Source organism: Euprymna scolopes, chromosome 23 (genome assembly GCF_053919585.1).
Source record: "Euprymna scolopes isolate OS-2025 chromosome 23, ASM5391958v1, whole genome shotgun sequence".
Lineage (NCBI taxonomy): Eukaryota > Metazoa > Mollusca > Cephalopoda > Sepiida > Sepiolidae > Euprymna > Euprymna scolopes.
The window spans coordinates 74,473,452-74,490,611 of record NC_136504.1 but is presented as its reverse complement, the minus strand read 5'-3'; the positions used below and the strand labels follow the sequence as shown (position 1 = coordinate 74,490,611).

General features: G+C 37.1%; 1 protein-coding gene across 5 annotated transcripts in view; it reads right to left on the bottom strand.

Moving 5' to 3' along the window:
- LOC145246009 (uncharacterized) overlaps positions 1–17,160 on the bottom strand; it is a 747,004-nt gene that overhangs the window by 60,124 nt on the left and 669,720 nt on the right. For all 5 annotated transcript variants that reach the window (XM_080107815.1, XM_080107816.1, XM_080107817.1 and 2 more), the window contains one exon: positions 4,572–4,638. In XM_080107815.1, coding sequence (XP_079963941.1) covers positions 4,572–4,638 — 67 coding nt within the window. The remainder of the gene's footprint in view (positions 1–4,571; positions 4,639–17,160) is intronic.

Here is a 17,160-nt window from a genome sequence, read left to right as displayed (position 1 = left end):
ATTAGCAGAATACCGAGCATCGCTCAGAATTGAATGAAATAGGGAGGAAAAATATACTAGCAGATTAAATGAGAGAGGTGGAAAATATATACTAGCAGAATATGCGGCATTGCCCGGTATTGGATGAGATAGGTGGAAATATGTACTAGCATAAAACCCGGTGTCGCCCAGGATTGAATGGGAGAGGTTTAAATATATACTAGCAGAATACCTGGTGTCACCCAGGATTGGACGAGATAGGTGGAAATATATACTAGCAGAATACCAGGTGTCACCTGTTATTGGATGACATTGCTGGAAATATATACTAACAGAATGCCCGGTGTCGCCTGGGAATAAATGAGATAGCTAAAAATATATACTAGCAGAACACTTGGTGTTCCCCTGGGATTGAATGAAACCGGGATTTGAATTACGTTGAGGGAAATATATACTAGCAGAATAAATGACATCCCCCGGGATTGAATGACACTGCTGAAAATGTATACTAGCAAAATACCCAGCATTACCCGAGATAGAATGAGATAGGTGGAAAATATATACTAGCAGAATACGCAGAATCCCCCGGGATTGAAAGACATTGCTGGAAATATATACTCGCAGAATACCGCCATAGCTCCTGTATTGGATGAAACAGGTCAAAATATATACTAGCAGAATACTCGGCATCGCCCAGGATTCAATAAGAAAGATGTAAATATATACTAGCAGAATACCTGATATCACCCGGGATTGGATGAGATAGGTTGCAATATATATAAGCAGATTACCCAGCATCACCCAGTGTTGGTAAAAATATATACTAGCAGAATACCAGGCGTTGCCCTGGATTGGATTAAATAGATGGGAATATATACTAGAAGAATACCCTGCGACGCCCGGGATTGGATACAACAGGCTAAAACATATACTAGATGATTACCGAGCGTTGAAATTAGTAACATATCCAAGAATTATGAAACATGATGAAATTTGAGTGAAATGATTGGTGTGTTTGTAATGAAATAATCAGCCCAGACATTATATCAATGTTATTTTAGTAAAATGGGGTGAAATTGTGGGTTTAAATTATGAAAAATTACTGTCGACATTAGTAACATATCCAAAAATTATGAAAAAATGATGAAATGTGAGTTATCAGATTGGGGTGTTTGTAATGAAATAATCAGCCCAGACAATATATCAAAGTTACTAATTTTGAAAGATAGGGCGATAATGTTGGTAAAAATTATGAAAAATGATTGTTGAAATTAGTAACATATCCAAGAATTATGAAAAATGATGAAATCTAAGTTATCAGATTAGTGTGTTTGTAATGAAATAATAAGCTCAGACAATATATCAAAGTTATTATTTAGTTAGATGAGGCGATAATGTGGGTCAAATTTTTATTTAAATGATTGTTGAAATTAGTAACATATCCAAGAATTATGAAAAATTATGAAACGTGTGGTAATTGATTGGTGTGTTTATAATGAAATAATCAGCAAAGAAAATATATAAAAATTATTATTTTAGTTAAGAGAGGGGATAGTGTGGGTTAAAATTATGAAAAATGATTGTCGAAATTAGTAATATATTCAAGAATTATAAAAAATGGGGAAAGTGTGTAAATTTATTTGTGTGTTTGTAATGAAATAATCAACTAAGACAATATATCAAAGTCATTATTTTAGTAAGGAGAGGGGCAAAAATATGGGTTGACGTGATGAAAAATGATTGTCGAAATTAGTAACATATTCAAGAATTATGAAAAATGATTAAATGTGAGTTAATTGATTGGTGTGTTTGTAATAAAATAATCAGCCCTGGCAATATATCAAAGTTATTATTTTACTAATGGGAAAGGGCGATAATGGGAGTTAAAATTGTAAAAAATGATTGTCAAAATTAGTAACATATCAAAGAATTATAAAAAATGATGAAATGCGAGTTAATGGATCGATGAAAAATGATGAAATGTGAGTTAATGGATTTCTGTAATTATTTGGAAAACCTGCCGAGTTATGTTTAAGAGATGTTATTACTTAAAAATATGGTGTCAGTAGTCAGGCGGGAAAGAACACAGTAATGTGGAATTTTGTAGTGAATCAAGGGTTGCCTAATTTAAATTTCTCAACATATTTGTGTATTTGTTTGTTTCTTCTGAAAATGATGTTTTTTTTTTCAAAAAAAAAATTGGTGTTCGTAGTTGGGAATGAATATGAAACACAATAATGTGAAATTTGATAATGAAGCAAGGGTTGTCTTCCAAAAATGTCATAATATTTCTTATAATTATAGTGCCGATAGTGAGGAATGGAATGAAACCCAGTAATGTTGAAACATATGGTAAAGCAATGGTTGCCTAATCATTAACCAAGACAATGTATTTATGTATTAATTTGAAAATCCTCTAAATCATCTTCTAAGAATTGTTTCAGTTTTCTTAAAATTATGGTAACCTTGGTGGGAAGAGAAATTATTTAACATATGTTGTACAATAACTGCCGAGAGTATGTGAAATTGTTTCATATATGTATTTAAATTACTCGTCAAAGGGTAGGTAAAATTATTTTAAATCTGTGCTGTATATTTCCTGTCCTTGCAAAGGTAAAATTATTCATATACATCTTGTAAGTTACCTATCCTAGGTAATGTACAATTATTTCATACGTGTAATACCTGTCCTAGGGTAGGTAAAATATTCTTTTGCTTGAAATAGCAAATGATACATTGGCATTAAAAATTCATCTTTCCTAAGAATAACAAATATGTTCGAAATGAACTTCAATTTTTTCATTGTTTATATGATCCTTGGCAATGCTGGGTAGCCCCGCTAATCTAATATATAAAAGGCAAAATTGGCGCTTGCGTTTGTGTATGTGCACGAAAGGCTTTTTGCATCAAGGGTTCTTGCATTGGTTTGATTCTGGGAGAAGTTTTCTAATATTTCCTAGATTGTAATATCTCAGATTCACAAATGGACATCATCTCTATCTTTTTTTTGATAGAGTTATAAAAAATTCCCTCGTTTCGAGTATTTGTACCTGTTTTGATGCTTCACTTCGCACTTAAGTAATTAGGTTTGGTTAATGTAGGGGGAACCCTTTATATTAGACAATTACTTTTTGAAGTCAATTAGGTCTGCCAGAGTCCCCCCTTTTTGGGGAAGCTGGTTTTTCCCTTAACATTAAAAAACAACCTTGTGTCTAATTTGCTTTCGTGGAGAAGCAAAGAAATAAAACATCAACACTTGGTCTTTGCTCGGGTAATATCTGTTCTGTAATTGATCCTTGGTCAATGTAGGGGAAACCCTTCATACTGAGACAATTACTATTTATTTAGATACTGTCAGAGTGCCCTCTTTTTTGGTGAGCTGGTTTTCCCTCACATTAAAAATGACTTTCGTGGGAGGTTTAAAAATGATGCCATTTCTGCAAGTCATCTTTTTGATTGACTACGTTAAATTTGAACGCTTTACACTTCCGGTCGCATCGTGGAGTCGGGGTAAGACATCAGATTGTCTTTCACTTTCTTTTCCGCCTTCGCATCACGGGTTTGAGCCTGCCTGTCAACTACTACTTTTTTTTTCTCACCCGGGCAACGCCAGGCACCCAGGCTAGTTTCATGTAAAGGAGAAACACAACTCACTATTTTCACTCCATATCTAAAGTGAAAGATTTAAATCCATTCTGCTGCTAAGGTTGCTTCAGAACATGATTAGGTCATTCTACCACTCAAAAAAAAACTTGATATAAAAGTAAGATATGTTGAAAGGTACTGCTGCCACATTTGGACATTTTTTCTTTTCTTGACAGAATACCAAATCACCTTCAAAGGTGAGGAATAATCTTTTCTTTTCTCTACAGCCTTTTTCTCACAAAAGAGCAATCGCTAGTCTTCTATCATTATTTCCATGGAAGGTGTTCAACAAATTTTCAATCTCTCGTTTGTCCTTATAAGATAGTATAAATTGCAAAGAACTTTCCTTTTTTTCTTCTGTGAACCTAAAATTAAATATAATTTCCATGTACAAAGTTCCTTTCCAAAATCTTCTAATTTGTAGAAAACATTATCACACATATGCTGCAGAGGTTGTTGTTTTCAAATCTGTCAACAAAGACTTGTTCATAATTAATCAATTTTTCCATTCCATCCGTCATTTTTAATCCTCTCATAATATTCTTTATCATTCAACTTACAATTAATCTATCTCATTAACGCATATCCTCAAGTAGCTTTTGGCTTTGATAAAGCGTGATAATAAATAAATGCTCATACTTACAAGCACTTACAGTGTCTAACAGCTATTTGTAAGACACATGACAAAGCCATTATTATATGCTTATTCATAATTTGCATGCAAGTGAACTCGCCTGCTAAAAGGTAGAGTATGGCAACTATGAAAAGGAGAAGACAAGTGTAGTTTGGGAAAGCATACATGCAAAGAGATAGTAAGATTAAAAACATTGAAAGTGAAATTGTCAGACGAAAAGGAAAAATCTAGATCAGCGAGGAAAAAATGGCTATAAAACAAGAAAGTGATGACTCATTATTGAAAAAACTCTATAAATAAGAATTACAAATACCTCTTTTCTCATTTCATTCAGTTGCAGTAACATGACTCCATCAAATTGAGCAAAATCAGCAACACATCTGCAAGAAATGGAACATTTTTAGACAAATAAATGTTTTTCAAAAATTCAGGAAAAATTTTTTTATTATTACGTTTTTAGCTCATAAGTACACACCTATGTCGAAAGGAGGTAATTTTTCATTTTTCATTACAGATTTACTAAATACTTAATCTATATAATTATAAAACTCTGTGAACCTTGCTTGCTTTCTTGTTTGCATCTTATCTTCAACGATCAGGAGATTCCATCTTTTAAAAAAGATGAATTTATATATATATATATATATATATATATATATATATATATATATATATATATATGATGGCAGCACATTCGCTTTTGAACATTGCCATTACTCGATATAGCATAAAAAAAAAGAAGGCATATAGAAACACAAAAACATTCAGTGATGGGCCGCACGAATGTGGCTTTTAAGCTCTGTCAAACTCAGGCATTCCTTGGCACACATTGTACAGACATGTGCACGACTAGCAGCACGTTCTTGATGTTCTTTTTTCTGCAGAATCAAATGTCGTTTCAAACCCCCTGCCATTTTGTACTTCCACCCACAGTTGACACAGTTAACTCTGGTAACTCAAGACTGCTTTGTGGCCCACTGCACCGATGAGTAAACTGGTGTCTCATCAGCCCAGCTCTGCTCAGACATATTCTTACGCACATTTCACACTCCAGACCAATTTGGCGCCCCCTCCCATCCATGGAACCTTTCACCCTCCTTCCGGATATTGCGCTTCAGCCACTCATACTGGGTTCGATCCACCTAAAATTTGCCCACACCTCCCCACAAGGTCCTTCTCCACCCTCCGCGATCCAAAGCAAGACTCTCCCAGGTTCTTTCATCAATCTCACATTTTTTAAGGTGGATCTTAAACAGTCCTTGAATCTTAATTTAGACTTTTGAGGCAGACGTTTTCCCTCAGCGAGCTCGCCACAAAGAAGCTGTTTGGAAAGTCGACTGTCTAACATCCTCACCACATGTCCACTCCATCTCAGTCTATGCTTAATGACGTGAGCCTCAATGCTAAGGCATTGGGTCCGTTCAAGCACCTCCACATCACTGAAATACATCTTCCAACCCACACCTAAGATTCGCCGTAGGCACATCTGGTCAAACCGCTCGAGACGTCTCAAATGCTCCCTGTATGTTGTCCAAATTTCACAACAATAGAGAAGAGTAGAGAGAATGTATACACACACACACACACATATATATATATATATATGTATATATACAGGGTTGCGGAGTTGGAGTCGGAAGGAGTCGGAGGTTTTAGCTGAAGTCGGAGTCGGATTTCAAAAAGGAGTCGGAATTTTTTATCCGACACCGACTCCTTAAGTCGAATGAATTTATTTTTTTACATGTTTTCCTGTTTGGTTTTACCATTTTTTTTAATTACATTTTCTAACCAAACAAGGCACATTGCCACTTTGTTGTAGGGGGCTGCTATCAGGGATTTAAGTTTCAGGGGTACTATGTAGGGAGTTTAACAGCAAGATGTCTGTTTACATTACACTTGAACTTCTGCATGTCAGTACAGTTGGGGAAGCAGGAACCCAGAAGAGAATTCCAAAGTCTAGCAGTTCTGGGAAAGAAGCTATTAGAGTAGAAGGCTTTCTTACATCTTGGGATCTCTACTGTGTAGGGGTGGCACTTTGCTGCTGTCGGGTTTGTCGAAGGTATTTTCATTGAGGGGGTACAAGAGCTTGTAGTTCGTCAGAGCATCCACCATTAAAATAATTGTTTCGTCAATGGGACAGAGGCTGAATTTTGGATAACAGTTCAGGACCTATCAGGTTGGTGACTCTCTTTTGAACACCGTCCAGGAGCAAGAGACTAGTTACAGATGCACCAACCCAAATGTGACAGCAGTCCTCCATACATGAGCAAATGGTGGCTTTGTAGAGGTACAGGATACTTTCAGGCGTAATTAACTTTCTAACATGGTAGAGAGAGCCCACCTTCATCGCAGCAGCCTTGGCAATGATCTCAATATATTTATTCTAACTCATGTTCCTTGTGAATGTTAAGCCGGGGAGTTTGAACAAAGTACTCTCAGGTATATAGCTATTCGTGGTTGATAAGGTTTCATGTAATTATGAAAGGAAACAAGCTTTGTCTTAGCAGCTTTGAACGTTACCATCTACGTGCCTGCTATAGAGCGTAGTGTCATCGGCAAATATATCCATGTCAGAGACAATTTTATCAGGTAAGGATCGAGCCCTGAGGTACACCTGCATTTATATCATATTGTTTGGACCTACGCCTATCGAGGACAACCTGGATTAGTCTCTCATTTAAAAAGGATTTAATTATGTTAAGCATTCGTACAGTAATATCATAGATTTTATTTTCATTAGAAGACCATTGTGCCATACCCTGTCAAAAGCCTTAGATACATATAGGACAACTGCCCTCCTCTCTCTTGCCTTATTCAGTGCTTGGTATATATGTTCAGAGATTACAGTTAGAATATCTGCAGTAGAACGGGCTTACCTAAATCCATATTGGTGGTCAAACAGAAGTTTAGCAGCTGTAATTAATTAATTAATTAATAATTAAATAATTAATTAAATACAGCTTGATTAATTAAAGACTCAAATATTTTGGCGAAAAGCGGGAGGAGGTTAACTGGGCAATAATTTAATGGGTCAGTTCGTTCATTGGAGATTTTTTAAACTGGTACCACAGAAGCAGTATTCCAGCTGTCAGGAAAGCAAGATTCGTTAAGACATTTGTTAAAGAGTTTAGGAGCAACCTCAGCAGAGCATTTTTTTAATAGCACAGGCGGGATGAGATCAGGTCCACATGCTTTTGAGATGTCTAGGTTTTTTATGATATCATGTACTTGAGAAGGGGTGATTTTCAGATCATCTAGTGTGGTTTCAGTCCACAGAGAAAATCAGGGAGGAAACGGTTTGCTGGGTCCAAGGTTTGAGGGAAAATAACGGGCAAACATGTTAGCTTTTTTAGTTGCTGTGCAAACAACTTTATGATTATTGGTTAGTGGGGGTATTGTCGATTGCCCATTATATACTACACTATTGTAGATTTTCCAGAAATCATAAGTTCCTAATTTCTGTGCTTCAATGTGTTTCCTGGTGGTTTCAGTATATTCACTCAAAGCTGTTGCTACTTCTTTCTTAGAAATACTTTTTTTTTCTTCTTTTTTTTTATTGACATTTTCACCCTAAACAAAGCACGTTGCCACTTTGATGTAGGGGGCAACTATCAGGGGCATAAGCTACAGGGGTACTATGTAGGGAGTTGGGTAGCAAGATGTCGGTTCACATTACATTTGAACTTCTGCATGTCAGTACAGTTGGGGAAGAGAATTCCAAAGTCTAGCGGTTCTGGCGAAGAAACTACTGGAGTAGAAGGCTATCTTACATTTAGAGATTTCTACTGTGAAGGGGTGGGATTTATGTTATAGAGCATGGTGTCATCAGCAAATATACCCATCTCAGAGACAATTTTGTCAGGGAGGCCATTTATTAATATTAGGAATAATAGAGGTCCAAGGATAGACGCTTGAGGCACTCCCGCATTTATATCATATTGTTTAGATGTACGACCGTTGAGGACAACCTGGATTTTTCTCTTATCTAAGAAGGATTTAATTATGTTAAGTACTCTTCCAGTGATACCGTATGATCTGATTTTCCTAAGAAGACCTTCATGCCACACCCTGTCAAAAGCCTTAGATTTATCTAGAGCTACCGCTCTACCCTCCCCCGCTTTGTCCAGTGAATTGTATATACGTTTAGAGATTACAGTTAGGATGTCTGCTGTGAAACGCACTTGCCTAAATCCATATTGTTGGTCAGTCAGAAGTTTAGCATCTGTAAGGTGATGGACTAGAGCTTGGTTAATTATGGTCTCAAATATTTTGGCGAAAAGTGGGAAGAGGCTAATGGGACGATAATTTGATGGGTCAGTTCTTTCGTCAGAATTCTTGAAAATTAGTACCACTTCTAGCTTCTATATACTTTGTCTGTTTGTACAGGACTTATGCTACGGTATGCATGTTACCTCTGAGCAATGGCAGCTGTGTAAGTAAAAGTAAACCATAGGGTAGGGTGGGGTTTGCTATAGAAATGTCGTGTAGGAACATGTGCTTCAATTGCTGCTCTGAACCATTCAGTAGTCTCATTTGCAAACTATTCTGCAGGAAGAGAAAAGATATTTCCTCATGGGGCGTCTCTGATGCGATCACTAATGGCATCCCAGTCAGCCTTATTTTAGTATGTTTTCATTTTGAGCAATGGCTCTTCAACTTGGGGTCAAAAGTTTAGAGTGATTCTATCATTATCACAGCATGATCAGCATTCCTAAGTGGGCAATCAGCATTTGTTACACAATCCTCAGGATCTTTTGTCAGAAAAAGATCCAGAAATGAGGCTTGCTGATCATGGCGATCTGGGAGATGGGTCGGGAATGTTACTGTGTCAAAGAATGGGATATAGCAAAGTTATGGATGATGCTACTAGCTGTGTCAGTGTAGTTAGAGAAGCAAAATAAATTTCTGTGGTGGGCGTTAGAGTCACTAAATACATGTATTTGGGCGCTAGTGTCAAGGGAAAGTGCTACATCTATGCTGTCAGGAACATGATTGATTATAGTACAGTCCTGGGTTGATGGAGAGCAATAAAGAAAATACAGGTAGCTAACGCTATGTTGTAAATTTAGTTTAAAGCACATGAAGGCCTGGTCACCTGATTCTAGTTTAGATTCACTAGACATGAGGAGGGTGTTACAAATATAGACTCCTAGTTCATTCCTGTTAAATCCTTAGGACAAAGTGGAAGATGACCAGACATGTTAAAAATGTTAGAAGGGATGGAGGGGTGCAAGTTAGTTTTACTTAGTGCTAAGATATCTGGGGAGTTTTCTAGGAGAAATAATTCTACATCATCTAAATTAGTTCTAAGTCCTCGGATATGTGTAAATGCAAGCCCCAAGGGAGGAGACGTGAGTGTGTTTGGTTTGAACGTTTTTTTGGGATTGAGCTGTCATTTCATTCTATTTTATAGTTTCAGATCTAGATTGAGGTGCTAGGCAAAACGGATATGCATAGCCACCATCATGCAACACGAGTAGACCATCAGCCAGCTCTTCATCCACAGGAATGTGGCCTCAGGAATATCCATCAGAGATGAGTGCAGGGTGCACAACATGGCACTACAAATATCCCGATATTACACAACTGATGATAGAACAGCTGCTCTAAGTGCTATCAAAGAGTTAGGGCTCCTGTACTGTTAGTCGGAAACAGCAACCAGCAACTGTCAAACCGGTACCCTCAAACCTGTCCGACAGGAGTGGCCCAGTCCAATCATGTTAGCATATATGGTAAATAAGCACCCCCAAGATGCCCAGGTATAGGGGAAGGGAATAAGGCAAATGTGGGGGACGGCATTCATTGCCCTAGTCAGGAAACAAGGCTAATCACTTGGTGGCTCTAATGAGTCCTTGTGGCCACACCTCTGCTCCTGGCTAATAGGTAAAGAAGGAGTATGGAGTATAGATAGGCCGATTGATCAAGTCACCAGCTCTAGGGAGGTTGTCGCCAAGAATGAGAAGGCCTCCCTTCCCTGTTTGGTGCGAAGACGTATAAGGTCAGTGGCACACGTTTACAAATCGGAGTTTTCCTTATCCTAGATGGATGACCTAACCAGATCTTATGGTCCATTAGCACTGTGAGAGTTTTCCCTGCACCTGGTTCCAAAGCCAGGTATTTCTATGCTCCCGCATGGATAGTTAGGATTGATAGAGTTAGTATCAAAGAATTAGTACCTGCTTTGAAGTTATACTCCTCAGAATAGGATTAAGATTGGTTACGTTTTTAAAGGAGGTATGTATGAGTGTGGGGTGTATATTAAAGGTGAATATCTACTAGGGTTAAAAAAAGATCAAATATGGTTTATGGATTAGTGACTAATTGGAAAATAATAGTATAAGGGTTAGGGTGCATTTCGGAATGTGCTTTAAGTATTAGTTTTCATGTAAAGATAATCACCAGTACTTTATCCCATCTAAGTGAAAGAAAGATATAGTTGCTAGTTAATATAGATCACTTATAATCTGGGCACAAACTGTGGCTCTTAGTTATCTATTTTATACATATTCTATAGAGTATAAATATAGGTTAAGCTAATGCATGCCTTAGCAATAGAAATCTATAGATGTTGAGTATTTGTCGATTTTGAAAAGGTCAGCGTACTAAAGTTTAGGACCGGAACATAACTCCTCCTCCAAATGTATGTGCAAAGTATTTGATTTTATATCAGATATCAGCTTAGGGAGAAGAGCAATTAGTTTCTTGTCCAGTTGAAACAGGAGAGATGATATAACTTACAAGAATACAGCAATAATATACAATATAGATATACAAGGATTTGGGGGAAGATTTAAGTGTATAAGGACTTTAATGTTTATCATGCAAAACAGACAAGAAGGCGTCTTGGAGGCAAAGCATTATCCCTTTAAAGCAAACATTTGGAAATAACATTTGTGCCAATTGTTTTATTAACATACATCAGTAACAATATACATGTGGCCAGTATAGGCTTATATTTAAACATTATACTTAGTCATAGAATGATAAATTATGATTTCCAAAAAGAGGGAAGCAGTATAAGTAAATAAGAGCAAGAAAACAGGTTTGGTGAATAAGCAATAACTTAATTGTTTCTTAATCAGTGGTTTGTACAATTTAGCAGTTTTTGTATGGTTTTGCTTTTATTTTTGGAGATATCTCATATTTTGTACTGTACTGTAATGCTTCCACTTCATCAAGATATTTTGGTCTGTCGGATCACTGCAAATCCAGTCTGAACAGCTGTTTTTGTTTTCGTTGTGACGTTATACAAGATCAATGAAAGTTCTGTCTTTGAGTGGGATCACTGTGGATAACATTGGATAACAATCAGATTGTAATCTGAAAGTTATCCAGTTACTGAATCAAATGGAATTTGGCAATTGGATTAGTCCGGGATCGATCCGGAATTACGATCTTATCTCCCTCACTCAAAAAAATAATGGGCATAAATCAATAAGAAGCAACCCATGCCACTATAGCCCTTTATAGCTTTTTCCTTTTTTTTTTTTTACATAGGAGTCACCACTTATCAAGGCCCAAAAGTCACTCGAGGATAATGGTTATTAAATGTACAGAAGTCAATGATACAATGTCCTAGTAATCATTAGTAGTGGAAATTTGGTAAATTGGATTACTTAAGGGGGTGGCTCATCAGAATTTGTTTATGTTGGACTTGAATATGATCAAATTGTAGTCAGCTGGAACGCAGGCAAATGGAAGAGAGTTCCATAGGCGTGCAGTTATAAGAAAGAAGCTTTGTTCATGGAATCTACATTTAAGATTAGGCACAGAAAAAGAGTGGGGGAAATTCTTGATAGTGGTTTCAGCTAGATGAGTGTTTTTCATGAAAGTCTGGAGAGGGGGGGGCCATAGATTGGAGCTCAGACAGGCACCTGCCATGAAAATAGTGATAGAGTAAAGACATGCTTGTAATGTCTCTTCTGTGGGAAAGAGGTTGCAGGGAAAAGAAAACCAGGTTACGAAGTCTAGTTTGAACTTTGCCGAAGCATGATAAGAGTTTCCCAGATGTGTCAACAGTACTCAATCTGTGGATGTACCTGACTCTTACTTAGGTAGAGAATTGCAACAGCAGTGAGATATCTACTGAAGCACTAGAAGGATCCCACCATTTGTCCAGCCCAGAAGCTTGTAAAACATAGAGCCTCCCCAAGACGAGAGTGATTCATTTCAACTGATGCCAGATGGGAGATCAGAGCGTTGATGATGTAAAGATAGAAGCTTGGTTTTAGATGCATTAAAATTAACCAGCCACTTCTTTCTCCATTGCATCACATGCTCCAGAACAGAGGAGAGAAAATCAGAGAGAACTTGGTCATTTACGGCCTTTGATGTGTTGACATAGATGGTAATGTCATCAGAATAAATGTCTTCGAATGATCTTAGGATGTAATTTGGAAGATCATTGATGTAGTAAGAGAGTTGGGCCCGAGATGAGCCCATGAGGGACTCTGGTATTAATACTGTGAGCTTCTGATTTCTGCCCATTAACCACTACTCTTATGAACCTATCAGAGAGAAATGGTTTAATAATTGAGAAAACATTTCCAGCTATACTGTAGCTGGAGATCTTGTGAAGTAGGCCTTTATACCCTATCAAAGGTCTTTGATATGTCAAGAGAAATTGCCCTAGAAAGGTAGCCTCCGTTGAGAGATTCGCTAATCCTATGAGATATAACTATTACCACATCTGCTGTAGATCTAGCAGAATGGAAACCATATTGCATGTCACTAAGAAGGTTAATTTTGCTGAGGTGGTTGACTACTTCTCCATTTAACACGGATTCCAGCAGCTTACTCACACAGGAGATTTATTGATCTGTACTGAGAGGAAGATGATCGATCACTTGAATTCTTAAATACAGGGCATACTGGTGAGGTTTTCCAGGGTGTTGGGAAACAATTCTCTTTAAGACAACACTTAAACAGCTTTGTAAGTATGGGAACTAGTTCTGGTTGAAGCTTTTTCAGCATTATAATTGAAATGCCATCAGGGTCAGTTACTTTATTGGAATCAAGGTTTTTGATTAGCATGGCAACATCACACACAGATCTTTGTATGTCACATAGTATGTTTTCTGATAAAAGAGGAAATACAAGGGGTTGACGGCCTTAGTCGCATAGGGTATAATTAGTTGCAAAGTTCTTGGCAAAGAGTTTGGCTTTGTCTGATGCTGACGAGATTACCTCAGGTCCATTGATGATGGTTGGGATAGAGCACATGATTCTGTTCAGGATTCTGTTTGCTATTTGCTAAAACTGGTTGTAACCAAGCCGCTGCTTTGCTACTTTGGACTTAACGGACTGAGCATACAACTCTCTCGCATTCTTTATTACTTTTTTTACAGTGATTGCTGGCAGTCCTAGAATCGGCTTTAGTCTCAGTGCAGCCTCATGTTTTTCCTTTGATCCTCTTTTCATAAAGGTAATACTATCTTTTAAAAAATTTCTTCTCTGTATAATATGCGTCTTTACTCTCCTCTTCTGAAGAGAAGCGTTTGGCTTCGAAATGCCATGGCTATAAGAGGTTTCCCTATCCCGAAATATTGTAGTCCTTTTTGAACTGAAAGCATGATAAAATTTAATAGTAATTTTTTTTTTTATCCCTTTGTTATTTTAACTTATTCTATGAACTTAGTTCATGTTTTTAGATGTATTTATAGTGTATTTTAAACCACATTTCCAAACTCCCATTCTTATCTGAATTCATTTTAACTGGTGAGTCTACTCCCCATGTTATACAATAAAATTTGATAATGAAATTTTGTAAGATGGACTTGCATTAAAAAAAAAGCTTTAAATCTATGTAAAATTTTAACCATTCCTTAATCTGCCTTTAAAATAAATATTACTAAAAAATTTATTTATTTTATTGTATTATTTTATTTCTATTTCTATTTTCCCAGATTTTTCTCGCATGTCATTTGTTTGTAATATATCAGTAATAGTTAGCAATATATGTATAGACACAATAGAAAAATTGGAAATATGCATCTGTTTTCTAGTATTCATCACCTTTGGTAAATGAGTTTGTATGTTTTAAATTATTAATATAGAAATTTGAAATTATATCGTTTCAATTAAATAAAAGAATGATCTTAGGATGTGATTTGGAAGATCATTGATGTAGATCAGTAAGAGAGTTGGGACGGGATGTATTAAAATCAAAGCACACATTTGGCTCTTAAGGCAGATCCTCCGTCTCATCCTCTTACTGCTCTCAAATAAACGCTAATCTTTGCATCCAAATTCATTCCATGTGGAGACACTGGTCTTTTAGCTAGACCAACATGGGTCATTCGAAGAACACCAAGTTAAGTGCATCTGTATATCTGTGTTGTGTGAAACCTCTTTATGTAGATCTAGTCCCACCATTTCTTTTGTTTTCTTTGCTTTATATTCTATTACATATTGAAATAATTATTAATATCCTATTCATTTATTTTAAAACAAGTTAGTTGCTAGAGCAGATTGGTTCTCTCACAGTATTTGAAAGATAAAATTTCTTGTAAATGTTAGAGGGGAATCTATCTCCAATCCTGCTCTTATTTATGAAGAATAGAGAAAAACAAGATATTTGGGGCTGGTGTAGAAACCAGGCGCATGGTTAACCCTCTTGGTGTGATGGACCCGTAGATCTTGTCAGATCATCCATCTAAGAGAAAGAAAACTCTGATAACAAAACAGAGAGGGAGGCCTCCTCAGTCATGGTTGACGACCTTCCTGGAGCTGGTGACTCAAACAAATTCCTGGCTTGCAAACTTAACTTGCTTAAGGAGTAGATAGGCTTTTCCTATCGTCGGCTTTCACATTTCTTCTTTACCTATTAACCTTTTAGTAAACTCCCCGGATATCTTAGCATTAAGTGAAACAAACTTACACTCTTCAATCCCCTCTAACTACTTTAACATGACAGGATGCCTCCCTCATTGCCGTAAGGACTCGGATAGATGTATGCACGCACTTAGAGTCTATATTCGTAGCACCTTCCCTTAAATTAGAGAGAATAATCTTGAATCGGATGACCAGGCGTTTATGTGCTTTCGACTAACATTTCATCACTGCGTTAGTTACTTATATTTTCTCTGCTGTTTTTCCTCAAGGTAGGATTGTACCCTAATCGATCATGTCTTTGATAGTATAGATGCAGCACTCTCCTTGGATAGTAATGCCCAAATACATGTGTTTGGTGACTTTAATGTCCACCATAAAAATTGGCTTGGTTTCTCAGGTTACACAGATGCAGCTGAACGCTCCACTATAGCTTCTCTATAACCCATTCTCTCACATAGGCAGTAATGTTTTCAACTGGCTTACCAGATCGTGAACCTCAGCACAGTACCTGAGGATTGTGTGACTAATGCCCACAGTCCACTTGGAAACGCAGACTACCTAGTGATATCAGTTGACATCACATTTAAATCCCAACCTCAAAGTGAGGAATCATTGCTAAAAACCATAAGGTACTACAACAGTGCTTACTAGGAAACCATTAGAGAACAAATCTGAGATACCCTATGGACCGATATCTTCTCTCTTCCTGCTGAACAGTGTGCCAATGAGACAACTGAATGGTGTTCCCACACGGAAGTATTATAGCAAGCCCCACTCACCCCCATGTGATTGTGCAGCTGCTATTGCACAAAGACAGCATGTATTCCACCAGTTTGTACGTCATAAGTCAAATACAAATAGGCAAAATTCATAGATGCTAGAAATCATTATAAGAGAGAAATAATGACAGTCAAAAGAAAGCATGCTGAAATAATCAGGGAACGCATAGAATCGCCAAAGATAGGAACTCGTGATTTCTGAAAAATCTATAATTGTGTAGTGAATAAAGAGCAATCAGTAATTCCTCCACTGAGCAACAACCAAAAGGTTGCATGCACGATAACGGAGAAGGCGGAACTGCTGTTCTGGCAATTGCCTCTAACTCCACCTTAGAGCCAACAACTCCCTCCCAAATTTCCCTATGGGGACTAAAGCCACATTAGATGATGTGAAAATCACCCCTTCTCATGTCAGCGATATCATAAAAAATTTAGACACCTCAAAGGAGTGTAGGCCTGATCTCATCTCTGCTATACTAATTAAGAAATGTTTAACTGAGCTAGCCCCCATACTTTCCAAGCTCTACAATAAATGGCTTGCTGAATCTTGCTTCCCTAATAGCTGGAAGATGGCCTCTGTGGTACCAATATAAGGAATTCTGATGAAATAACAGACCCTCTCAATTATCGCCCCATTAATCGCTTCCCCCTCTTCACTAAAATCTTTGAGACCTTAATGATCAAGCACTAATTCACCACCTCACAAAAGCAAATCTTCTGACAAACAATATGGATTCAGGCAATGTCGTTCTACTGCATATATTTTAACATTTATCTGTGAATGCATTTACCACGTACTGGATAAAGCGGGTTGAGCCACAGCTGTAGCCCTTGATACATCCAAGGCCTTTGACAAAGTCTGGCACAAAGGGCTGCTAATGAAAATTAAATCGTAGGTTATAACTGGATGTATATTAAATATAGTTAGATCCATCTTAAACAATAGAAGCATACAGGTTGTTATTGATGGACAGACATCCAAGCAGCATAACATTAATGTGAGAGTGCCTCAGGGGTCGATCCTTGGATTATTATTCCTGATATTCAAAAACGACCTCCTTGATAATATTGTGTCCAATATTTGCTGATGATACAATGCTCTATAACATGCATTAGGGAAGAACAGATGTACATAAATCTAAGACAATGGCAGAATCATTAGAAAATGACCTCCAGACCATAGTTGAATGGGGACACAAATGGATGGTAACATTTAATGCTAGTAAAACTAAGCTGCTGTCCTTTAACAATTACAAGACCCCTCTTGAACTACCTATATCAATGAAAAAT